At 44.5% G+C, this 17909-nt stretch overlaps 1 protein-coding gene across 1 annotated transcript in view; it reads right to left on the bottom strand.

Moving 5' to 3' along the window:
• Positions 1–9096: 9096 nt before the first annotated feature.
• The window catches only part of LOC102862154 (dual specificity protein phosphatase 22-like), a 102937-nt gene continuing 94124 nt past the window's right edge, over positions 9097–17909 (bottom strand). The window contains exons 7-10 of the mRNA XM_006888744.1: positions 14634–14708; positions 11677–11848; positions 10731–10803; positions 9097–9143 (exon numbers count right to left, since the gene is read on the bottom strand). Coding sequence (XP_006888806.1) covers positions 9097–9143; positions 10731–10803; positions 11677–11848; positions 14634–14708 — 367 coding nt within the window. The remainder of the gene's footprint in view (positions 9144–10730; positions 10804–11676; positions 11849–14633; positions 14709–17909) is intronic.

The raw sequence follows: 17909 nt of genomic DNA, 5'->3' as shown, positions 1-17909 counted from the left end.
TGCTAAGAAGTCATAGCATAATCTAGTTGGTTCTCCTTTATAGATGACTCTTTGTTTTTCTCACATTGCTTTTAGTATTCTATTCTTTTTTTAAAAATGTTTATAGTAGTTTACTTACAAAGTTCATATACATTGCTATTCACACCAGATCTTTCCCCTTTTCTTTATGCACTCCTCCTCCACCCATCAAATTGTGTGACCTTATGATGAAGCCCCCTCACCCAGACCCTAGTAGTCATTCTAGAATAATGGTCTTATACAGCATGTGTGTTTATGAGACATGAGTTAGTTCACTTAACATAATCCTCTCCAGTCCCTCCCATGTTAAGTAGTAATTCACAAAATTATTGTTCCTGTGTGCTGGATAGTATTCCATTATGTGAATGCACCATAATTTCTCACTCTTATTATTTATCTTGGAAAACTTGACTATGATACATCTTGATGTTTTTCTTTTGGGGGTCTAGTATGTTTAGAGTTCACCAAGCCTCTTGAATGTGGATTTCCTTGTTTTTCATGATACCTAGAGTTTCTTTTGGTACTTATTCCACAGTTTTATCAGTGCTCCCCCCACATCTTTCTGAAACTCCAATCATGCTTTTCTGTTTGACATTATTCCACATGATTCTAATATTTCCTTTCCATCTTCTGTTTTTGCTTTTAGTAAGTTCCTATTAAAGGTCTTGTCTTCTAGCGTGATGACTGTTTGTTCCATTTCTTCTTTATTGTCCTCCAATTATGTTGAAAAGGTCTGCCATGAAAAGTTCTCTTCATATTCAAGATTTCATTTTCATTCATTTTTTTTGTTTCTTGTATTGTATTTGTTAATCCCTTTCTGTCTTGTAACAATTTTTAAAATTCTTGTAACTCTTCTTTGCAACTTCTTCAGTACCAGTTTAATTGTGGTGTTGGCAAAGAATATTTCATATACCATAGCTGTGCCAAGAAATCTGGAGGACATCTACTTGGCCAACTGACTAGAAGGGATCCATATTTATTCCCATTCCAAAAAGAAAGGTAACCTGAAAGAGTGTGGAAATTTTTGAATAATATCACTAATATCACACACTAACAAAATCCTGCTGAAGATTGTCCAGAAAAGACTTGAACAGTACATTGACAGAGGGCTATCAGAAATACAGGCTGGGTTTAGAAGAGGTCATGTCACTACAGACATTATTGCTAATGTCAGATGGATTTTGGCAGAAAGCAGAGAGTACCAGAAGAATGTCTATCTGTGTTTCATTGACTATGCTAAGGCATTTGACTGTGTGGATCACAATAAATTTTTACTAACCTTGAGAAAAATGGAAATCTCAGAGCCCTTGATCATGCTTATATGAAACCTGTACTTGGACCAAGAAGTAGTTGTCAGAACAGAGCAAGGAAACACTGTATGGTTCAAAAGCAGGAGAGGAGTGCATCAAGGATGCATTCTGGCCCCCATATAATTTCAATCTGTACATGGAACAGATAATTCGGGAAGCAGGGCTTTATGAAGAGGAGTGTGGCATCAGGATTGGAGGAAGTCTCATCAACAACCTACGATACGCAGATGACACAACTTTGCTTGCTGAAATGGAGGAGGGCCTGAAGCACTTGTTGCAAGAGGTCAAAGACTGTAGTCTTCAACATGGATTGAAGCTCAACATCAAGAAGACAAAGATTCTCACCACTGGGCCGACTGATATATTAAAATGGAGAAGTGACTGTGGTTCCAGCTTGCTCAGCTCCACAGTCAACACTCGTTAACACCAGCAGTCAGGAAATCAAAAGACGAATTTCATTGAAAAGATCTGCTGTCACCAGAGTGTTGAAGAGCAACAGTGTCAGTTTAAATACAAAGGTACGCCTAATCCAGGTCATTGTATTCTTAGGTACTTGTTATGCTTCAGAGAATTGGACAATGACCAAGGAGACAGGAGAAGAATAGGTTTCTTCCAGTTGCAGTGCTGGAGAAGAGTCTTGAGCATACCATGGACTGCATAGAAAACAAATAGGTCTGTCTTGAAGAGGTGAAACCAAGTCCTTGGAGGCTAGGATTTCAAAGCTTTTCCTCACTGACTTTGGGTACGTAACTAGGAGAGGTCAGTCCTTGGAGATGGACATCATCTCAGAAGAATGGACAAACAGCACAGGAGAGACTCTGGATGAGATGGATTGATACAGTAACTGGGGCAATGGGAGTTTGTGTGTCGGAGTTAGTGAGACTGGCCCAGGACAGGAAAGGGTTCAGAACTGTTTGTACATAGGGTCGTTATACATCGCAGGTGACTCAATGGCACATAAAAACAATAACATACTATGACAGGTTTGGAAGAAGGAGTGGCATCCACTTCCTAAATAACATGCCTCTGGACACTCTATGAACTTTGATAAAGGTCAACAGTTGTAGACATGCTTCCTGCCGTTTGTTCATAGGGTTGCTATGAGTCATGCTGGACTTGAAGGCAATCAACAACAACAGACTGCCAAAAGAACAAACACATCGAAATTGGAGGAATTATAACCATGGTACTCCACAGAGGCAAGAGTGGTGAAACTCCATTTCACATTCTTTGGGAAGGTTTTCAGGAGGAGCCAGTCTTTGGAAAAAGAAAACGTGCTAGTAAAGCAGAGGACTAACAAAAGAAAGGAAAATTCTCAACAAAATGGATTGACAAAGGAACTGTAACAGTAGGCCTAAGCATGGAGGAGATTCCGAGGATGGTGTAGGATGAGGCAAGTGTTATTCATAGAGTTGCGCTGAGTAGTAGTGGATTCGAGGGCGTCTAACAACCCTATATATTGACCTGTCACATTAGTGAATAATTACAGCTTCTGACTTCATACCTCACAGTTATTGGCTGTTGGGGATTTATAGTGATGCTATGAGACACAGAACTTTCCCATTGGGCATTGTAATCTTTATGGGATGAAGATCTTTCTCCCACAGAGCTAGATGGGCTTAAACCATCAACCTTTTTTGTTACCCAAATGCTTAACTTCACTACTGGGTTTCCTTCTTTTTAAATTGTGTTATGCAAATTTTTAAACTGTTTTGTCAATCTGCCTTCAACCAATATTGATCAAAGATAATTTTTTCAAATTTCCATTTTCAAAACATTCAAATTAAGTAGCAGATAATACAGAGTTTAGAACAGGATTGAATGAAAATAAGATTGAAAGAAGTTCATAAAACATCCATTTCATTGCAGAATCCATAAATAGCATATCTGTTTCATTGGATCAATTATAATTGATCTAAATATCCCAGTGGCTTTAAAATTTCCCTGCAGTCCTTAGACAAGTTAACATCTCAAGTAATCCATCATTTGTTATTTTTAGTTGACTCTTAAATGCAAAATTGTGTCCAATCTCAGGGCTGAACCATAAACATTTTTCAAGAATGATCTCACATCACCAAGATTTACTCTGTAAACTGACAGTAAGTGACTAGCTTGCAGTCAGTCTTGACTCTTGGCTGTGCATTCTCCAGCAATACCTTTTTTTTTATGTAAATCCTGTTGTTTTGAGGCTAAGTAATGTATCCCTGTGTGTGAAAAGCATATTCATAAATGTAGGATATATGATCAAAACACATTCACTTGAACTTTATATTTGAACATCATATATACTTAAAAACTCTAGAACAAATTGTTTTGGGGGCAGGATTATTTTATCATTGAAATGGTTTAGGATTCTGGTTATTTAGTCTTTGTAAGTCTATGTTTTTTAAACATTTAAGAATCTGTGCCCTGTTCCCACTGCACTCAATGGACACATGATCTAACATCACCTTTAACATGCTGTTGTTAGGTGCCATTGGGTTCACAATATTGACCCTAAGAACAGTAGATCTGAACCTTGCCTTAATTTACACCATGCTCACAATCACCATGCTCCAGCCCGTTGTTACAGTCACTGTGTCAATCCATCCTCCTGAGGGTCTTCCTCTTTTTTCTCTGACCCTCCCTCTTTCTGAGCATGATGTCTTTTTTCAAGGACTGATCCTACCTCACAACATGTCTAAAGTATATGAGAAGAAGTTTCAACATTTTGCCTTTTAAGAACACTCTGGTTACACTTCCTCCAAGACAAGACTTATTTATTCTTTTGGCAAACCCATGGGCTAATGAATACTCTTTACCATAATCACAATTCAAGGCATCAATTCTTCTGTCATCTTTCTTTATTTTCCAGCTTTCAAATGCCTAGAACATAATTGAAAATACCATGGCTTGGATCAGGCACACTTTAATATCCTTGCTCTTTAGCACTTTGGAGAGGTCTTTGCTGCTACCACAGGAGTTGATTGTGGATTCAAGTAAAATGAAAATAGTTTACAACTTGGGATTGACATGGTGACTGTAAAACTGAGCTCAAGTATGTCGGAGCTGGTGAGGATGGCCCAAGATAGGGTCAGGTTCATATCTGCTGTTCATGTTGCTATGAGTCACTGTTGACTTGATGGCACATGTAACATCATGATGTTGCCTACTGGTCCAGTGATGAGGCTTTTTGTTTTCTTGATAGGCCACCACACATACACACCACCCATCGTACATATCAGCCTATACACAACCCCACACACATAAGCTCAAACACATGGCATTCTACACACATGATCCTATACACACAGGATCCTGCATACACATACTGCTGCACACATGCCACTTACCTCCAAACAGATCTCATTTCCTGTGCACACACCTTCACACACATGCCATCTGTACACACACATTCTATGTCCTGCATAGTTCAAGACACCTCAGAACTCTGACATCTTCTCCAGGAACTGCAGAGGCTCATGTGACAGTCTGTGAGCAGGCTGTGGTTGAAAGCAGCACATTTCCTGTGCACCACTTCCCAGCTATCCTTGTATCCCCTCCTCACTTCCATGAAGACTCTCATTAGGAAAGCTGCTTTCAGAGCAGAGGGTTAACAGAATGTCTATGCTAGCCAGTCCTAGGCTGAGAAATCTGATTGCTGCTATCTGACTCCTGGGCTGGGCAGTCACTCATGTCCTCCAGAACCCTGCCTCTCCTCATTTGACACTGAGGACAATGATGACATTGTCTGATGGAATTGTGATAAGCAGTGTTAGAGACAAGCCCTTGAAGACTGCACGCCAGCCCTTCCCATACTTAGTGCCCCATGGTTGCATCCACGAGGGTCTTGTCTTCTGAGAGGGTTGGGGTGCACTCTGCAGTTTCCTGAGGCCTTCCTGGATAACCTAGTTGACTGAAGGTGCAGCTGGTTCTAAACACATCCAGGCACCCAGAGTGGGTATCTTCTGGTGTCCTTCATGTCTTTCAGAGAGTTTCTTTTAATGTCAGTCTTGAGAAGGTGCTCACATGAGCAGATTGCCCTTCAAAACTTCCTCTCATGTTCATCAGAACTAGGAGCACACTGCCAGGACTCCCAGGCATGGTAACTGGGCTGTCTCCTCTGATGAGATATTTCTACCCCAACTGTTTCAGAGCTTTGTGCTCTGGATCAGGGTGGGCCTCTCTCCTGAGCTGCATGATGCTCTCCTCGTACACCTAAGTCATGGAGACCCCTTCTTTATGACCTGTCACAACAATGTTTTAACACAGATTCCATATCCAGACCAAAATTCAGGACAAACCCTCCCTAAGGACTCTGGTTCTGGGAAACTTATACCATGGGGGCCTCTCACAGTGAAGCCACACCCTTCTTAAAGCAGAAGGTGACCTTTCTCTAAAGCTCATGCAGGGCCTTTTTATTTTCCACAAAGCTTCGTCCCATGGGGGAAACCCAGGGCCAGCCAAATAAAGGTGGTTCTGCTCCCCAGCAAGGCCAGTTCTGTCTTGCGCTGGGGCACTCCCTGGGGCCAGCACATGGGCACAGATGGCAGTGTGGTCCAGGAGGACCTGGAGGGGTGGACAGTGCTTGTGCTCCTTTAGGGACCAAACTATGAGCCACAGTAGGCTGGGAAGATGGTGGATGACATAAGCATACTACTCTTAAAAATTGCTCCAAGAAACACCATTCCTTGATGTGCGGAGGAAATGGTAACCCTCAATACAATCTAATGGTCCTTCCTACTCCTATTTTATATTCTTAGCCAGGATTTCTGCTGAACACAGATCTATGCTGGGAAAGGTGGAGGGTTAGGATCATCCCTTAACAAGATGGATTGGCACAATGATAGGAAAAATGGACTCGAGTACATCAGAGACAATGAGGATGGCAAAGGACAGGGCAGGGTTCAGATCCATTGTTCTTAGAGTTGCTATGACTCGTTCCGTGTTATGACCACCCTTTGCTAGAACACTGGGCTGCCAGTCCTTTAAAGCAGGCCTGATCCACAAGTCAATGTGCTAAAAGGACTCTCTGTAGACACCTAATAGTTGACTCTGTAGATTCTGTAGCTGAATTTGAAGTGTGAGCTGTTAACTCTTAATGATCAGTGGTTTGCATAAACATCTCAAGTAAATATAACTCGTAATCACAGATGTTCAACAAGCACTAGTGCTTTTCCCCTGATGCAGAGGCTCAGACTCAGCAGTTGCAGACTTGGGTCACATGTTGCTCTAACTTGGGTAAGCCAAAACGGCAAAACAGAACTTTAGTTTTGACACTGGCAGGACAGCTGCAAAAGTAATTATGTCCCCTTATGATAGTAACCAGCCTCATCCCCCTTGTGGGGTTGGAATATGAGAAAGCAAAGTGTCTCTTCCTATGTTGCACGGTAAAAGTGTACCACACCAAGCCCACCTCTGGCTGTGTGCTGACCAGGTCTTCAAGGTGCAGTGGCCTTACCAAATCCAACAGAGGGAGTGAACCCACATGTGCAAGTCTCCAAGTGACACGGCACTTGTTTTCTTTTGTCAATTGTTCTTTGGTGTCTCCCCTTTTCTAGCCAATGAGTAGGAAAGGGAAGGAAGAGGAACTACTGCTAAGTCCTAGTGGCTTCTTGTTAAATGTATATAAATACATGTGTGTTGAAAGCATATTCTTAATAAAATTATTAATAACTCAGAGTCAGGATGGGAGGAGCCACTGAATGTGGGATCACAGGGTGTTGATTCTGACCATGTTCCCTATTTTGTGACTAGATGCTGTTGTGCAGAGCAGGCTGACTCTCCTGGGATGTTTCTTTGAGTTCCAAAGGTACCAGCTGACTCAAGTGGAATTTAGCTCAGCACATTCTGAGCCACTGCAAACCTCAATCCCATGAAGGCTGGGATTTCTTTATAAATAATAGATTATAGGCATGTGCATGTGGGTGAGCACTCACACATGTGCATATGTGTGCATGCACACTCGTGCCCAGAACATATAAACCCGTATATAGGTGTTCAGCATCATGGACTTGAAGCATTTGTGGCGAAAAACAAAGATCTCAGCCTTCAGCTTGGATTATATCTCAGCATAGAGAAAACAAAGAACCTCACAACCAGATGGTGACATTATGATAGGCGGGGAAAAGACTGAAGATGCCAATGATTTCATTTTACTTGGATCCATAATCAACATTCATGGTATCAGCAGTCAAAAAACAAGGAAAAAAAGTAGTATTCGAAAAATCTGCTGTCACAGACTTCTCCAAAGTGCTAAAGGGCAAGAATGTCAATTTAAAGGTTAAGGTGTGCCTGATGCAAGCCACGGCCTTTTCAATTGCTTCCTGTGTATCTGGTAGGCGGACAGTGAATAAAGATGATAGAAGATAATTGATGCCTTTGAACTATGGTACTGGATAAGAACACGGACTATCTCATGAATTGCCAAAAGAACCAACAGGTCTACCTTGGAGGAAATGCAACCAGAGCTCCTTAGAGGCATGGATGGTGAAACGTCATCTCACATACTTTGACCGTGTTGTCAGGAGGGGTCAGTCTTGAAAAAAAAATACATCATGCTGGGAAAGGTGTAAGGTCAGCTGAAGAGGGGAAAATTCTCATCAAGATGAATTGATAGTGACTGTGACAATGGGCTTGAGTATGTTGGGCACTATGAGAACGATGCTGGATAGGGCAGGGCTGATTTGTTGTTCAGAGGGTCACTATGAACTGTAGTTGATTGAACAGCACCTAGTAACATTCAGGTATAACATAAACTCTGGAAGTTGGAAATGGGATTGGATTCTCTGCCTACTCAGAAATGAGAAAGTCCTTGAGCCAATGACTCGGGATGCTTGCAGATCCCCAGTGTCAAGGAAAGCTGCAGTCTTGCTGAAGGACTTGAGATCAGGCATAATGATGGTAGAATGAACAAGACTGAGGGCAGAGGGTACAAAGCAAGGCATTTGGGCCAGGAGGTGAGCATACTGTGTGAGGACGCATGAGCTGGGCCTGGCTCCAGTGGGCAGGACTAGGTGAAGATAAACTCCTCTTCACAGGCTCTGTGTCCTGATAGCTAGGTTCACCACATAAGCCCCAAAATTAATCTCTCTAAATTTTTACTATGAAAGCCAAAAATCTGGCCAAAGGATAAGATTAGTCTCTTGTTTTCTATTTCACAGTAAACCAAGATGGCAGCCATATAAATGCCTGAGTGTCTGTGAGGCTGGCTGCTGGGAGTCAAGCCTGAGTGAACAGACAGGCAAAGGGCCTTGGTCCTGAGGCTTGCGTTTTCCAGAGACAAGAGACCCACGGCGGCCAGACGTGATTGTCGTCTTGGCTCTCAAAGGCAGAAGTGCTCCTTCATTACGTCACAGAACATGCAGTGCACACAGTTACATGTAGCCAACTGGCCTTTATTGATAGAAAGAGGGAGCTCTTGGAAAATTCCTCTATAAAAGACACACACACATCAGTGCTGAAGAGCATGCACACACCCATGAAGTCCTGTGGCCACCTGCTCAGGACAGGCTTGCCAATCACAGCAGCCACCTACAGTCGTCATCAGAAGGAGCCTAGACAGACAGCCTCATCTTCATTTTAAGATAAAAATAAGAAGTGTTTCTGTTGTTAAGGGTGTTCAGAGTTAGCTGGCAACATCTGACATCGAGATTATACATGCACTCGATCTAAAATGGGGAAACAAGCACACTGACGGTCACTGAGGACTTAAGACGATCTCTTGGCTCTTTGGCCAACTGAGCCTAGATGGTGGTTTTTCAATATCTCAGCAACTTCAGCAGGCACATTACACTCGTCTGAGGAAGTCCAAATATTTCAGAATTCCAGGAGTGGCTGTGGAGAAAGAGCATCACTGGCAACGAAGCATTCAGGGCCCGCAGTAGTGGTAGGTACCCTGAGGTTTCTGCCAAAATACATTCGGGTTCACACATTCAAGCCAGCATACGAGATAGTTTTCTCTGTGAACATATTTACATTTCCATTTAATTTAAGAAAAACATGAACTTGGTGAATCTAGTTTAGCCACATGGATATATGCACTGCTCTCCCCAAAGTGCTGCCTCAACTCCCGACCTTGCTCAGCCACCCATCCCATTATCGAGTCCTCCAAGTGGTAGACTTAGAGAGATTGGCTGTAATACTGTTTTGAGGGGAGGCCAGGTAGACTTCTTCAGGTGTACAACCATTCAAAAATATTACCCAGTGGGAAGGATGGAAACTTACTTTCCCAGGACCTGGGCTGCCCACATGGGGACTGTGACGTTCTCCTGCCTCCTACCTGGGCTGAATAGGGAGCTCCCCACCTGGAACTATCTTTATTGGAATTCAAATCAGAAACACCAGAGAGCTCGAGGGAGCCAAAGCTCTTCCATTTTTACTTCAAAGCCACAGTGGCTGAACATTTGAGACAGGAGTTGACCAGGGTAACAAAAACATCTTTAAAAAAGAATTCCAGTGAGGTAGTTGAGGTCAAATACCAAGCTCAAAGCCTATGCCAAGGTGCTTCAGAACTGCTCGGGTATTTTAAAGATAATTGGCTTGTGGGCCCGGTGTGTGTATGTGCCAGCCTCAAGACATGCCCACTGTGGAGTGGGACCTTGGGAGGGCATGGTTGGTGACAGAACATGATGACCACAGCTCCAGCAGACCAGAGTACAGGGCAGCTCTGACACACACATAGGGGAGGGTAGTCTGGAACTTCCCTTTGTGATTACTTGGCCCTGCCCCCTTGCTTTCTGTACAGTTTTCTAAGATGTGAAGCTCATGTGCCTTTGGGGATGGGCACAGGGGCAAAGGGCAAGATAGCAAGACAAAGCCTAGGAGTGTGAATCGTATGACAGCTATGGCAATACTGACCTTCAGGTAGCACGCACATCCCTACACATCCTGGGTACACACACTTGGGCATGTAAAACTCCCCCCCCCCAAACTAGCATTCATGAGCACCTGAGCACACACCTGCATAGTTACACACCCATCACACTCAAATAGGCATTCATGTGCTTCACGCAGGTGGTGCACACCTAGACCTTACACCCAACATGGACATGTGACGTGCGTGGCTCAGGTGCAACCACTGAGCAGAGCGTGGTAGACAAGCAGTGTCCTCTGATGCAACAAGCGGAGGTCCAGGCAGACCAGGGCAGAGGAAGGTGGAGAGCAGGAAAGGAGTACAGGGAGACCCACCACCGTCACTGGGTGCCATCACCAGCCTGACCCCAGCCGCCCTGTCCCATGCTGCAGGGACGCTGGCACACCACCGTGCACTGAAGACAAACAAGGTGAGAGAGTGAGGACCGAGTCGTCTGCACTAGGTCTCTGGCGAATAGTCACTGCAGGCCACAGGTGCCAGAGTTGAGAAGCTGCTCCAGCGCCTTGAGCCCGGCTGGGCCTCCACTGGCCCTTGCTCTTTATATTTACCCAGGATGGTTTTGGCTTCTTCAGCATCCTGCAGAGGGCTCTCTCCAAACTCCTCTTTCAGCCACTGCCGATACTAGAGAGGTTGGAGACAAAAGGAAATGTCACACCCTTCACTCAGAGAGACTTTACCTGCCATGTGATGGCACACTGCTGTTCGCCAAATGCACGCAGGAAATGAAAGGGCACTGGGCAGCACAGCTCTGCCACGGACTGGCCAGTGGTGAGCCAGAGAAATGCCTGCTCTCTCAAAGTTTGGGGTTTTTCTCCCTTTCCTTTTTTTTTAATTTTATATTGGTATGCACAAAATTTCTATACATAGTGTTTCCTTTACATCTATTGTGTTTCATACATTCCTTTAGTCACATTGTTTCATTTTATCTTCCCATACATTGTATTTTATAAAATTAATCACCATGGATCCATGCCCACCATTACCCTACCTTTTCAGACCCCCTTGGATCTTCCCTAATTCCTTCAACCCCTCACTCTGCCCACATAATTCTGGGACCCTATTATTTCCCCGCCTCCTAGCCCTTAGTTCTCTTCCTCCCTCCCCTTATCCCTTTTGGACTTTATACACATCTTACTAGTAATCCTATTTTTACAAAAATGATCTTATTTGTCCTCATGAGACTTAGTTCACTCAACATAATGCTCTCTAGCCCCTCCCATGTTATACAGTATTTTTCAAAATCATTGCTCTTGAGTGCTGCATACTATTCCACTGTGTGAATGTTCCACAATTTTTGACCTAGACATAAAAGTCAGGCAAACCAGGAAAGATGGCAGAAAAGAGACATTCATAAGCTCATTCAGGACTCCAGAGAGGACACTGCACAGTGGAGACCACGCAGACTCGGCATCTGGTTCTGTCACTGTGCTGCAGACAGGTGTCACATCACAAGGCTGTCCCCTGCATCTCACTATCCCCCTAAGGGCTGATTACCTGGTGAAGTTCATGCTTCTCGAATTCCTGGAGCTGTCTCTGGAAGCCAAGGTTGGGGTTGGCACAGGACCGACCTGCACGCACCATGTGCAGGGCGTCTTCCCAGCCTAAGTCAGTGATGGTCATGACGTATGCAGTCACCAGGGTCACACTCCTCGAGACACCGGCCAGGCTGCAGGGCAAGAAGTCAGCACACTGATGGACTCCACGGGCAATGACTGTGCCATTCCGTCATTTAGTCATGGGCTAGGGACAGCAGTGCCTCCTTGAGAGCAAACAGGGACCAGACTCTGCTTCCCTTCACTGAGGGAGCTCTGATGGCCTAGTGATAAGAGGCTGTGCTGCTAAACCAAATGCAGGTTGTTCTACTCCACCAGCTGTTCTGTTCAAGAAAGAGAGGCAATCTCTTCCCATGTGATTTATAGTCGCTGAAAACCTGCTGCAGGGTCAGCTATGATTTTGACTTATAGCAATGAGTTGTTTGTTGTTCCTCTATTTAAGGAACTCTGGGGGTACGATGAGTTACATGTTGTGCTGAAATTTTAATCTACCAGCTGTTCTTCAGAAAAAAGATGAAAATCTCCTTCCATAAAGACTTGGAGACTCGGATGCCTGAGGGAGGGGCACCAAGAGTCAGCACCACTGAGATGGCAGAGGGCATTTCGGGTTTCCCTCTATTCACTACATCGACATCTCTTCTTTAGCTGTGTTAATCTTGTACATTATTGATTTTATACTGATGTGACTCTGGACACTAGCTTTATGATCCCTGAAGCCTTCTCAGAGACTTTGTGTCTTCAGCAATAAGACCTGAAGTACATCAAAGTGGACTGAGGCTCTCATGGTATAATATATCCGTTCACAACCTACAATAGTTTAGCATGCAATGCAGGTTATCAAAGTCAAGTTTTCTTAGATAGAGGAAGGCTAGATCTCTAATTTTTAAAACCCATAGTCCCAGAAGTCCTTAGCAAATCTGCTTTCGTGTTCTTTTTCATAAACCAGGTTGAATGCAAAAGCAGGCACACTCTCCACCCTCAGCTGGTCTCTGGCAGGTGGTCCAGGAGACACATTTCGGGCAATAACGGTTCTTGATCTCCAGAAGACAAAGAACCAATTTTAAATGCATATGCAAATCAAGGGCAGTTCCAGAGAGGGGGTGCTGTCTCTAACACAGTACTCTGAGCAACGGTTTAAGATGGGGAAGTTTAGCAAATTTCTCACTCTTTAAAAAGCATGTCTTCAGACATACGTGTGAATGGAGTTAAGATCCCTAGACGACCAGACTGGCTCATATTCAAATATAAATCATAAAAACCACACTCTTAGTGGCATTTCCCTTCAGGGGCTGGCAGCCCCTGAGGTCTGAGTGTTCCTGGGTTGAGACTGGACTGGGATCCTCTGAGCGGTTGAGGAGAAGGACTCCTATGACCCTGTCAAATGATTCCAAGTGCATCTGCTTCAAGTGCTTCCAGGGAGTTCTGGTGGATTGTTCTACTAACCCAAAGGCAAAGCATCTCTGGTTGTTCAAATTCACCAGCTTCTCTGCTGCACAAAGATGGACAATCTTCTCTCCTAAGATTTACAGCCTCTGAAAACCTGCTGGAGGGTCCATGATCTTGGGCTAACATGCTTTAGAGCTGGTGTAAACAAAAATTACAAAGGCTGTAATCTGAATGTAGACATTTCCTGCTTCTTTTAAAAGTGAAATGAAAGAAAAAAATCACACTATTTGAAGGACTGAATAAAATGGCAGAATACCATTCTTAGAGTAACTCAACAGTCTGGTCCCCTCCACTGCTGCTGAGGACTAGCTACTTCCCAGGGGTGACTGTCTCTGGAGATCATGTGACCCTCCTTCCTACCAGGTGGGGCTGCCCTGGCCTCGACAGCACCTCTCAGGAGAGACCACATGTCCCTAGGGTGCACACTTGAGCAGTAACTTCTTTTTGGGAACTCAGCAGATTGTTACACTTCAGTTCCTTAACAGTACACCTCATTCATGACCCACAGGTGATAAACTCAAGGTGTACTTGAGCAAGAAGAGCCCTGGCTCTAGAGAGTGAGCTACTGGTTTCCCAGGCAAGTCAGCTCTGCTTTCTGTGTGGTGACAACAGCAAGGGAAGTCTGGCTCCCAAGACGCTCCTGATGTACTGATCAGTATCACCAAGAACAGCCTGGCTCCCAGGGCGCTCCTGAAGTGGAAGTCAGTATCACAAAGGACAGTCTGGTTCACAGGACGCTCCCGACACGCCAATCAGTATCATTAAGAACATCCTGGCACCCAACATACAGGTCAATATCAAAAAGCACATGTGGGTGCAAAGGGATGCTGGTGCTCAGACCTCAGTCTATACTGATGCTCTCAAAGCAAAGAGCAAAGCCAAAACATGCAAAGGCTCCAACATGTGAGTGGAGAGTTCTCATTTGATGGTCAAGCAATGCTGACATCCCTACACGGAATCACAGAAGAAGAAGAAATTGCTTTGAAGGTCTCCAGGATGGGCCCTAGCCCCCAGGAGGCTGCCCTATGGGAGGACTGCTGCAGATCACAGCAATCCCCCATCATGATTTCAGAGCTGTGAATCTTTATGGGAAAAACCATCCATATTTCTCTCCAGGAACAGCTGGTGGATTCAAACCACTGACCTTTTTGCTAGCTGTCCACTATGTCACCAGAGCTCTGTGATGGAATAAAAGATCCTGAAAAAGGACAAGGTCTGTACAGCAAGCTCTAGAGTCCCTACAGAAATCCCAACATGGGGGAGAATGGCAAAGTAATTAGGGTTCTCCTCCCACCAAAGCAAAGGACGACTTACAAACAACAGAGGCCAGCCGGGGTGTGCATGAGACCGGCTGGGCAGAACACAGATTACATCAAGCAATCACATCCTAGCAAGCCCCACTGAGGACCAGAGCAAGCAGGAGACCATGCTCTGAAGCAGGGACATACCCACCAGTGCACCAGGCAGCCCTCGCCCTTCAGCCGGCATTCGTGGATGAACTTAATGCTTTCCTTAAAATGTCTTGTCCTGGGGAAGAGAAAAGGGAGAAATTACACGTTTCTACTTTAATCATTATAGATGGAGGAGAAGCCCACGGCTTCTAGAACAGAGATCAGAGCTCTCTATCACCAGTGCGTGTGCGTGACAGGCCTACAGCTCTGACATTCCAATGCTGAGGTCCTAGGGAGACTAGCCTGCTTGGGGAATTCCTCTGCGCTGCTCACCCACTGGGTTCACTCCGAAACCCCTGCTCAGCAGCCCCACAGGTGCTCTACACCTTGATGACCAGTGAGGACTCCTCTGACCACGGAGGAATCCCAACTCAACTCTCGGCTTCAATCTTGACAGGTTCCATCATCGTTCCTCACGCCATCAGTGTTAGTCAAAATCCTCAAAACTCGTTGTGGAGTCAGAACCATCTCATAGCTGACTTTCTAGCAGGTTTTCAGGGGCAGTAAATTTCCTGGGAGGAGACTACTCATCTTTCTCCCATTGAGCCACTGGTGCATTCAAAATGCCCATCTTTGGTTTGGCAGTGCGACCCCTACCTGCTAGAGCACCAGAGCTCCCTTCAGAGTGCTGTTAGAGACAGGGGTGATGGCTCCATTCCCTGTGCTTCTCATTTATTCTGGGAAATAGACTTTGCTCCTGACCTAAGTTAGGAGCAAAGTTATTCGGAACAGGAAACAACACAGGTTAACATGCTTTGTGAACTCTGACATCCTCTGTAGCTATTCACCATTAAGGGCTGGCTTCCTTTGACTCTCCAGCTTTATGAGTTCATTCCTTTCTCTGATTATTCGCTCATTCAGTAATCATCTATGAAGGACCTACACGGCATTGTGTAGCATTGCGTTGTATCCATAGCATACAAAGATCAACAGGATTTCATGTTCTACCTTGATGAACACGCAAAGTTCAATGTACATAGCATCACTGTTCTTGCTATATTTAAAAATAAGCCCTGGAGTAAGTACAAAAACTCCATACCAAAGTAAAAGGTACATGCTCTTAGACGCAGTATATCAAAAGATGAATTACACTGCAAAAATCTGCTGTCAGGGACCTCTCCAGAGTCCTGAGAAGCAATGTGGCAGTCTAAAGACTAAGGTGTGCCTGATCCAGGCCATAGTCTTCTCAATTACTTGTTATGCATCAGAGACAATGACTAAGGACAGTGATTAAGGATGACTAAGGATGAGAGAATAAGAATTGATGCTTTTGAGTTGTGGTGCTGGAGAAGAGTCTTGAACATATCATGGACTGCCAGGAGAACAAACAGATCTGTCTTGGAAAGGGTGAAACCAAGTTTCTCCTTCGAGGCTAAGATTCTGAAGCTCCATCTCACATACTTTGGGCACACGTCCAGGAGGGACCAGTCCTTGGAGAAAGACACCATGCTCAGAAGAGTGAAGGGACAGAGCAAGAGAGAAAGACCCCAGAAGATATGGATTGATACAGTAACTAGGGCAATGGGGATAGGTGTGTCGGAGTCAGTGTAATTGGCTGAGGACAGGGCAGGCTTTAGAGCTGTTGTACATAGGGTCACTGTTGTACATAGGGTCACTGTTGTACATAGGGTCACTGTCGTACATAGGGTGACTCAATGGCACATAACAACAACAGCATTCTTAGGAATAACTTACAAATCTCCATTTCATGGTAACTGAATATTTCATTAACTGCCAAAGGAACAAACAAGCCTGTCTTGGAGCAAGTGTAACCAGGATGCTCCTTAGAGGTAAGGATGATGAAGCTTCATCTCACAAACTTTGGGTATATTGTCAAGAGGAAAAGAGGCAGCCTTTTTCTTTGGAAAGAGACATTCTTCTGGGAAAGGTAGAGCGTCAGTGAAGAGAGAGGAAGCCTCTCAACAAGATGGCCTGACAAAGTGGCAGCAACATTAGGCTTAGGTGTGCTGGGGACGGTGAGGATGGTGCAGGATTGGGCAAGGCCTGTGCTTCACAGGGTCGCTGAGTCGTGGTTGAATTGAGGGCACATGACAGCAACAACCAGATAGTGCAGGAACACCACAAGCTACCCCTGAATTAAATCAACTTCACTTTAAATACTGATTTTATTATTTATAATTTCCTGAGAATGAAAGAGATTGAAAGAGAAACCATTATCTTGTTCAGACTGGGGATAAAAAACCCAGCTGTCTATTATCTCAGGTGGGAAGAACATGAGAATTGGTAGTGCAGGGGGGGCCCACAGTGAACTCACCCAGCTATGGAGAGTACAGCATCTCAAACACATGATGACCAGGCCAGAACAGTCAGGCGAGAGAATGAGTTACCAGTGTGAACACACGCATGCCCATGTGTGTGCATACACACAGAGACACACAACATGCACACCATGCACATACACACGAGTACATGTATGTAAACCACACACTTACATGGACATTCACAAGCACAGACATACCATACACACACTCAAACATACTATCCACGCACATATACCAAACATAAACTCACCACTACTCACAGGCACACACATACACACCACACACATGCCATATATATATACACACACATCAACAGCATGCACACACACACATTGACAAGCACACCTCACACTCACAAGGACATCAATGGGCACATACATATATGATAGATACACACACATACACCATGCACACACATGTGAACCTCTACACCACACACATGGACATTCACAGGCACATGCATATAGCACACACACACACATCATGCATGCACAAACACCATATACACACTCTCACATACATGCATCATGCACACATGTAAACATGCACACTACACTCACAAGGATACTCATAGGCACACACATATATAAACACATACATAATACACCACATATAACCCTATGTGTACACACACGTCACATTCATAGACAAACACCCATATACACAACACACTCTCATGGACTTCCACTGGCACACACATACTGTGTGTATGTGTACATTCATCACTTACACACACACTTCAGCAGTCACCAGGGTAACGCATGACTCTAAACTCTGACCTGAAACCTGTCACCACCAGGATGCAACAACAGAAGCTTCAGTGCACTTTCTCAATGACCAGTGCTCCCAGCTGTTGGCTCAGGAAGATAGTCCCAGAACTGTAGCTTTGTTCCCAGGAAGAACTACTTCCTGAGGAGCAGACAGGAAAGCAATGTGAATAGCATGCCAAAATTGAAGTACTAGCCCTGAAAGAGGTCTTCTTGGGTTGTGAAACA

This window comes from Elephantulus edwardii, unplaced genomic scaffold (assembly GCF_000299155.1).
Source record: "Elephantulus edwardii isolate Elephantulus edwardi_28Jun2011 unplaced genomic scaffold, EleEdw1.0 scaffold00071, whole genome shotgun sequence".
NCBI classification, from domain to species: domain Eukaryota; kingdom Metazoa; phylum Chordata; class Mammalia; order Macroscelidea; family Macroscelididae; genus Elephantulus; species Elephantulus edwardii.
The sequence above is the reverse complement of the archived record's forward strand: the minus strand, read 5'-3'. Positions and strand labels throughout refer to the sequence as shown.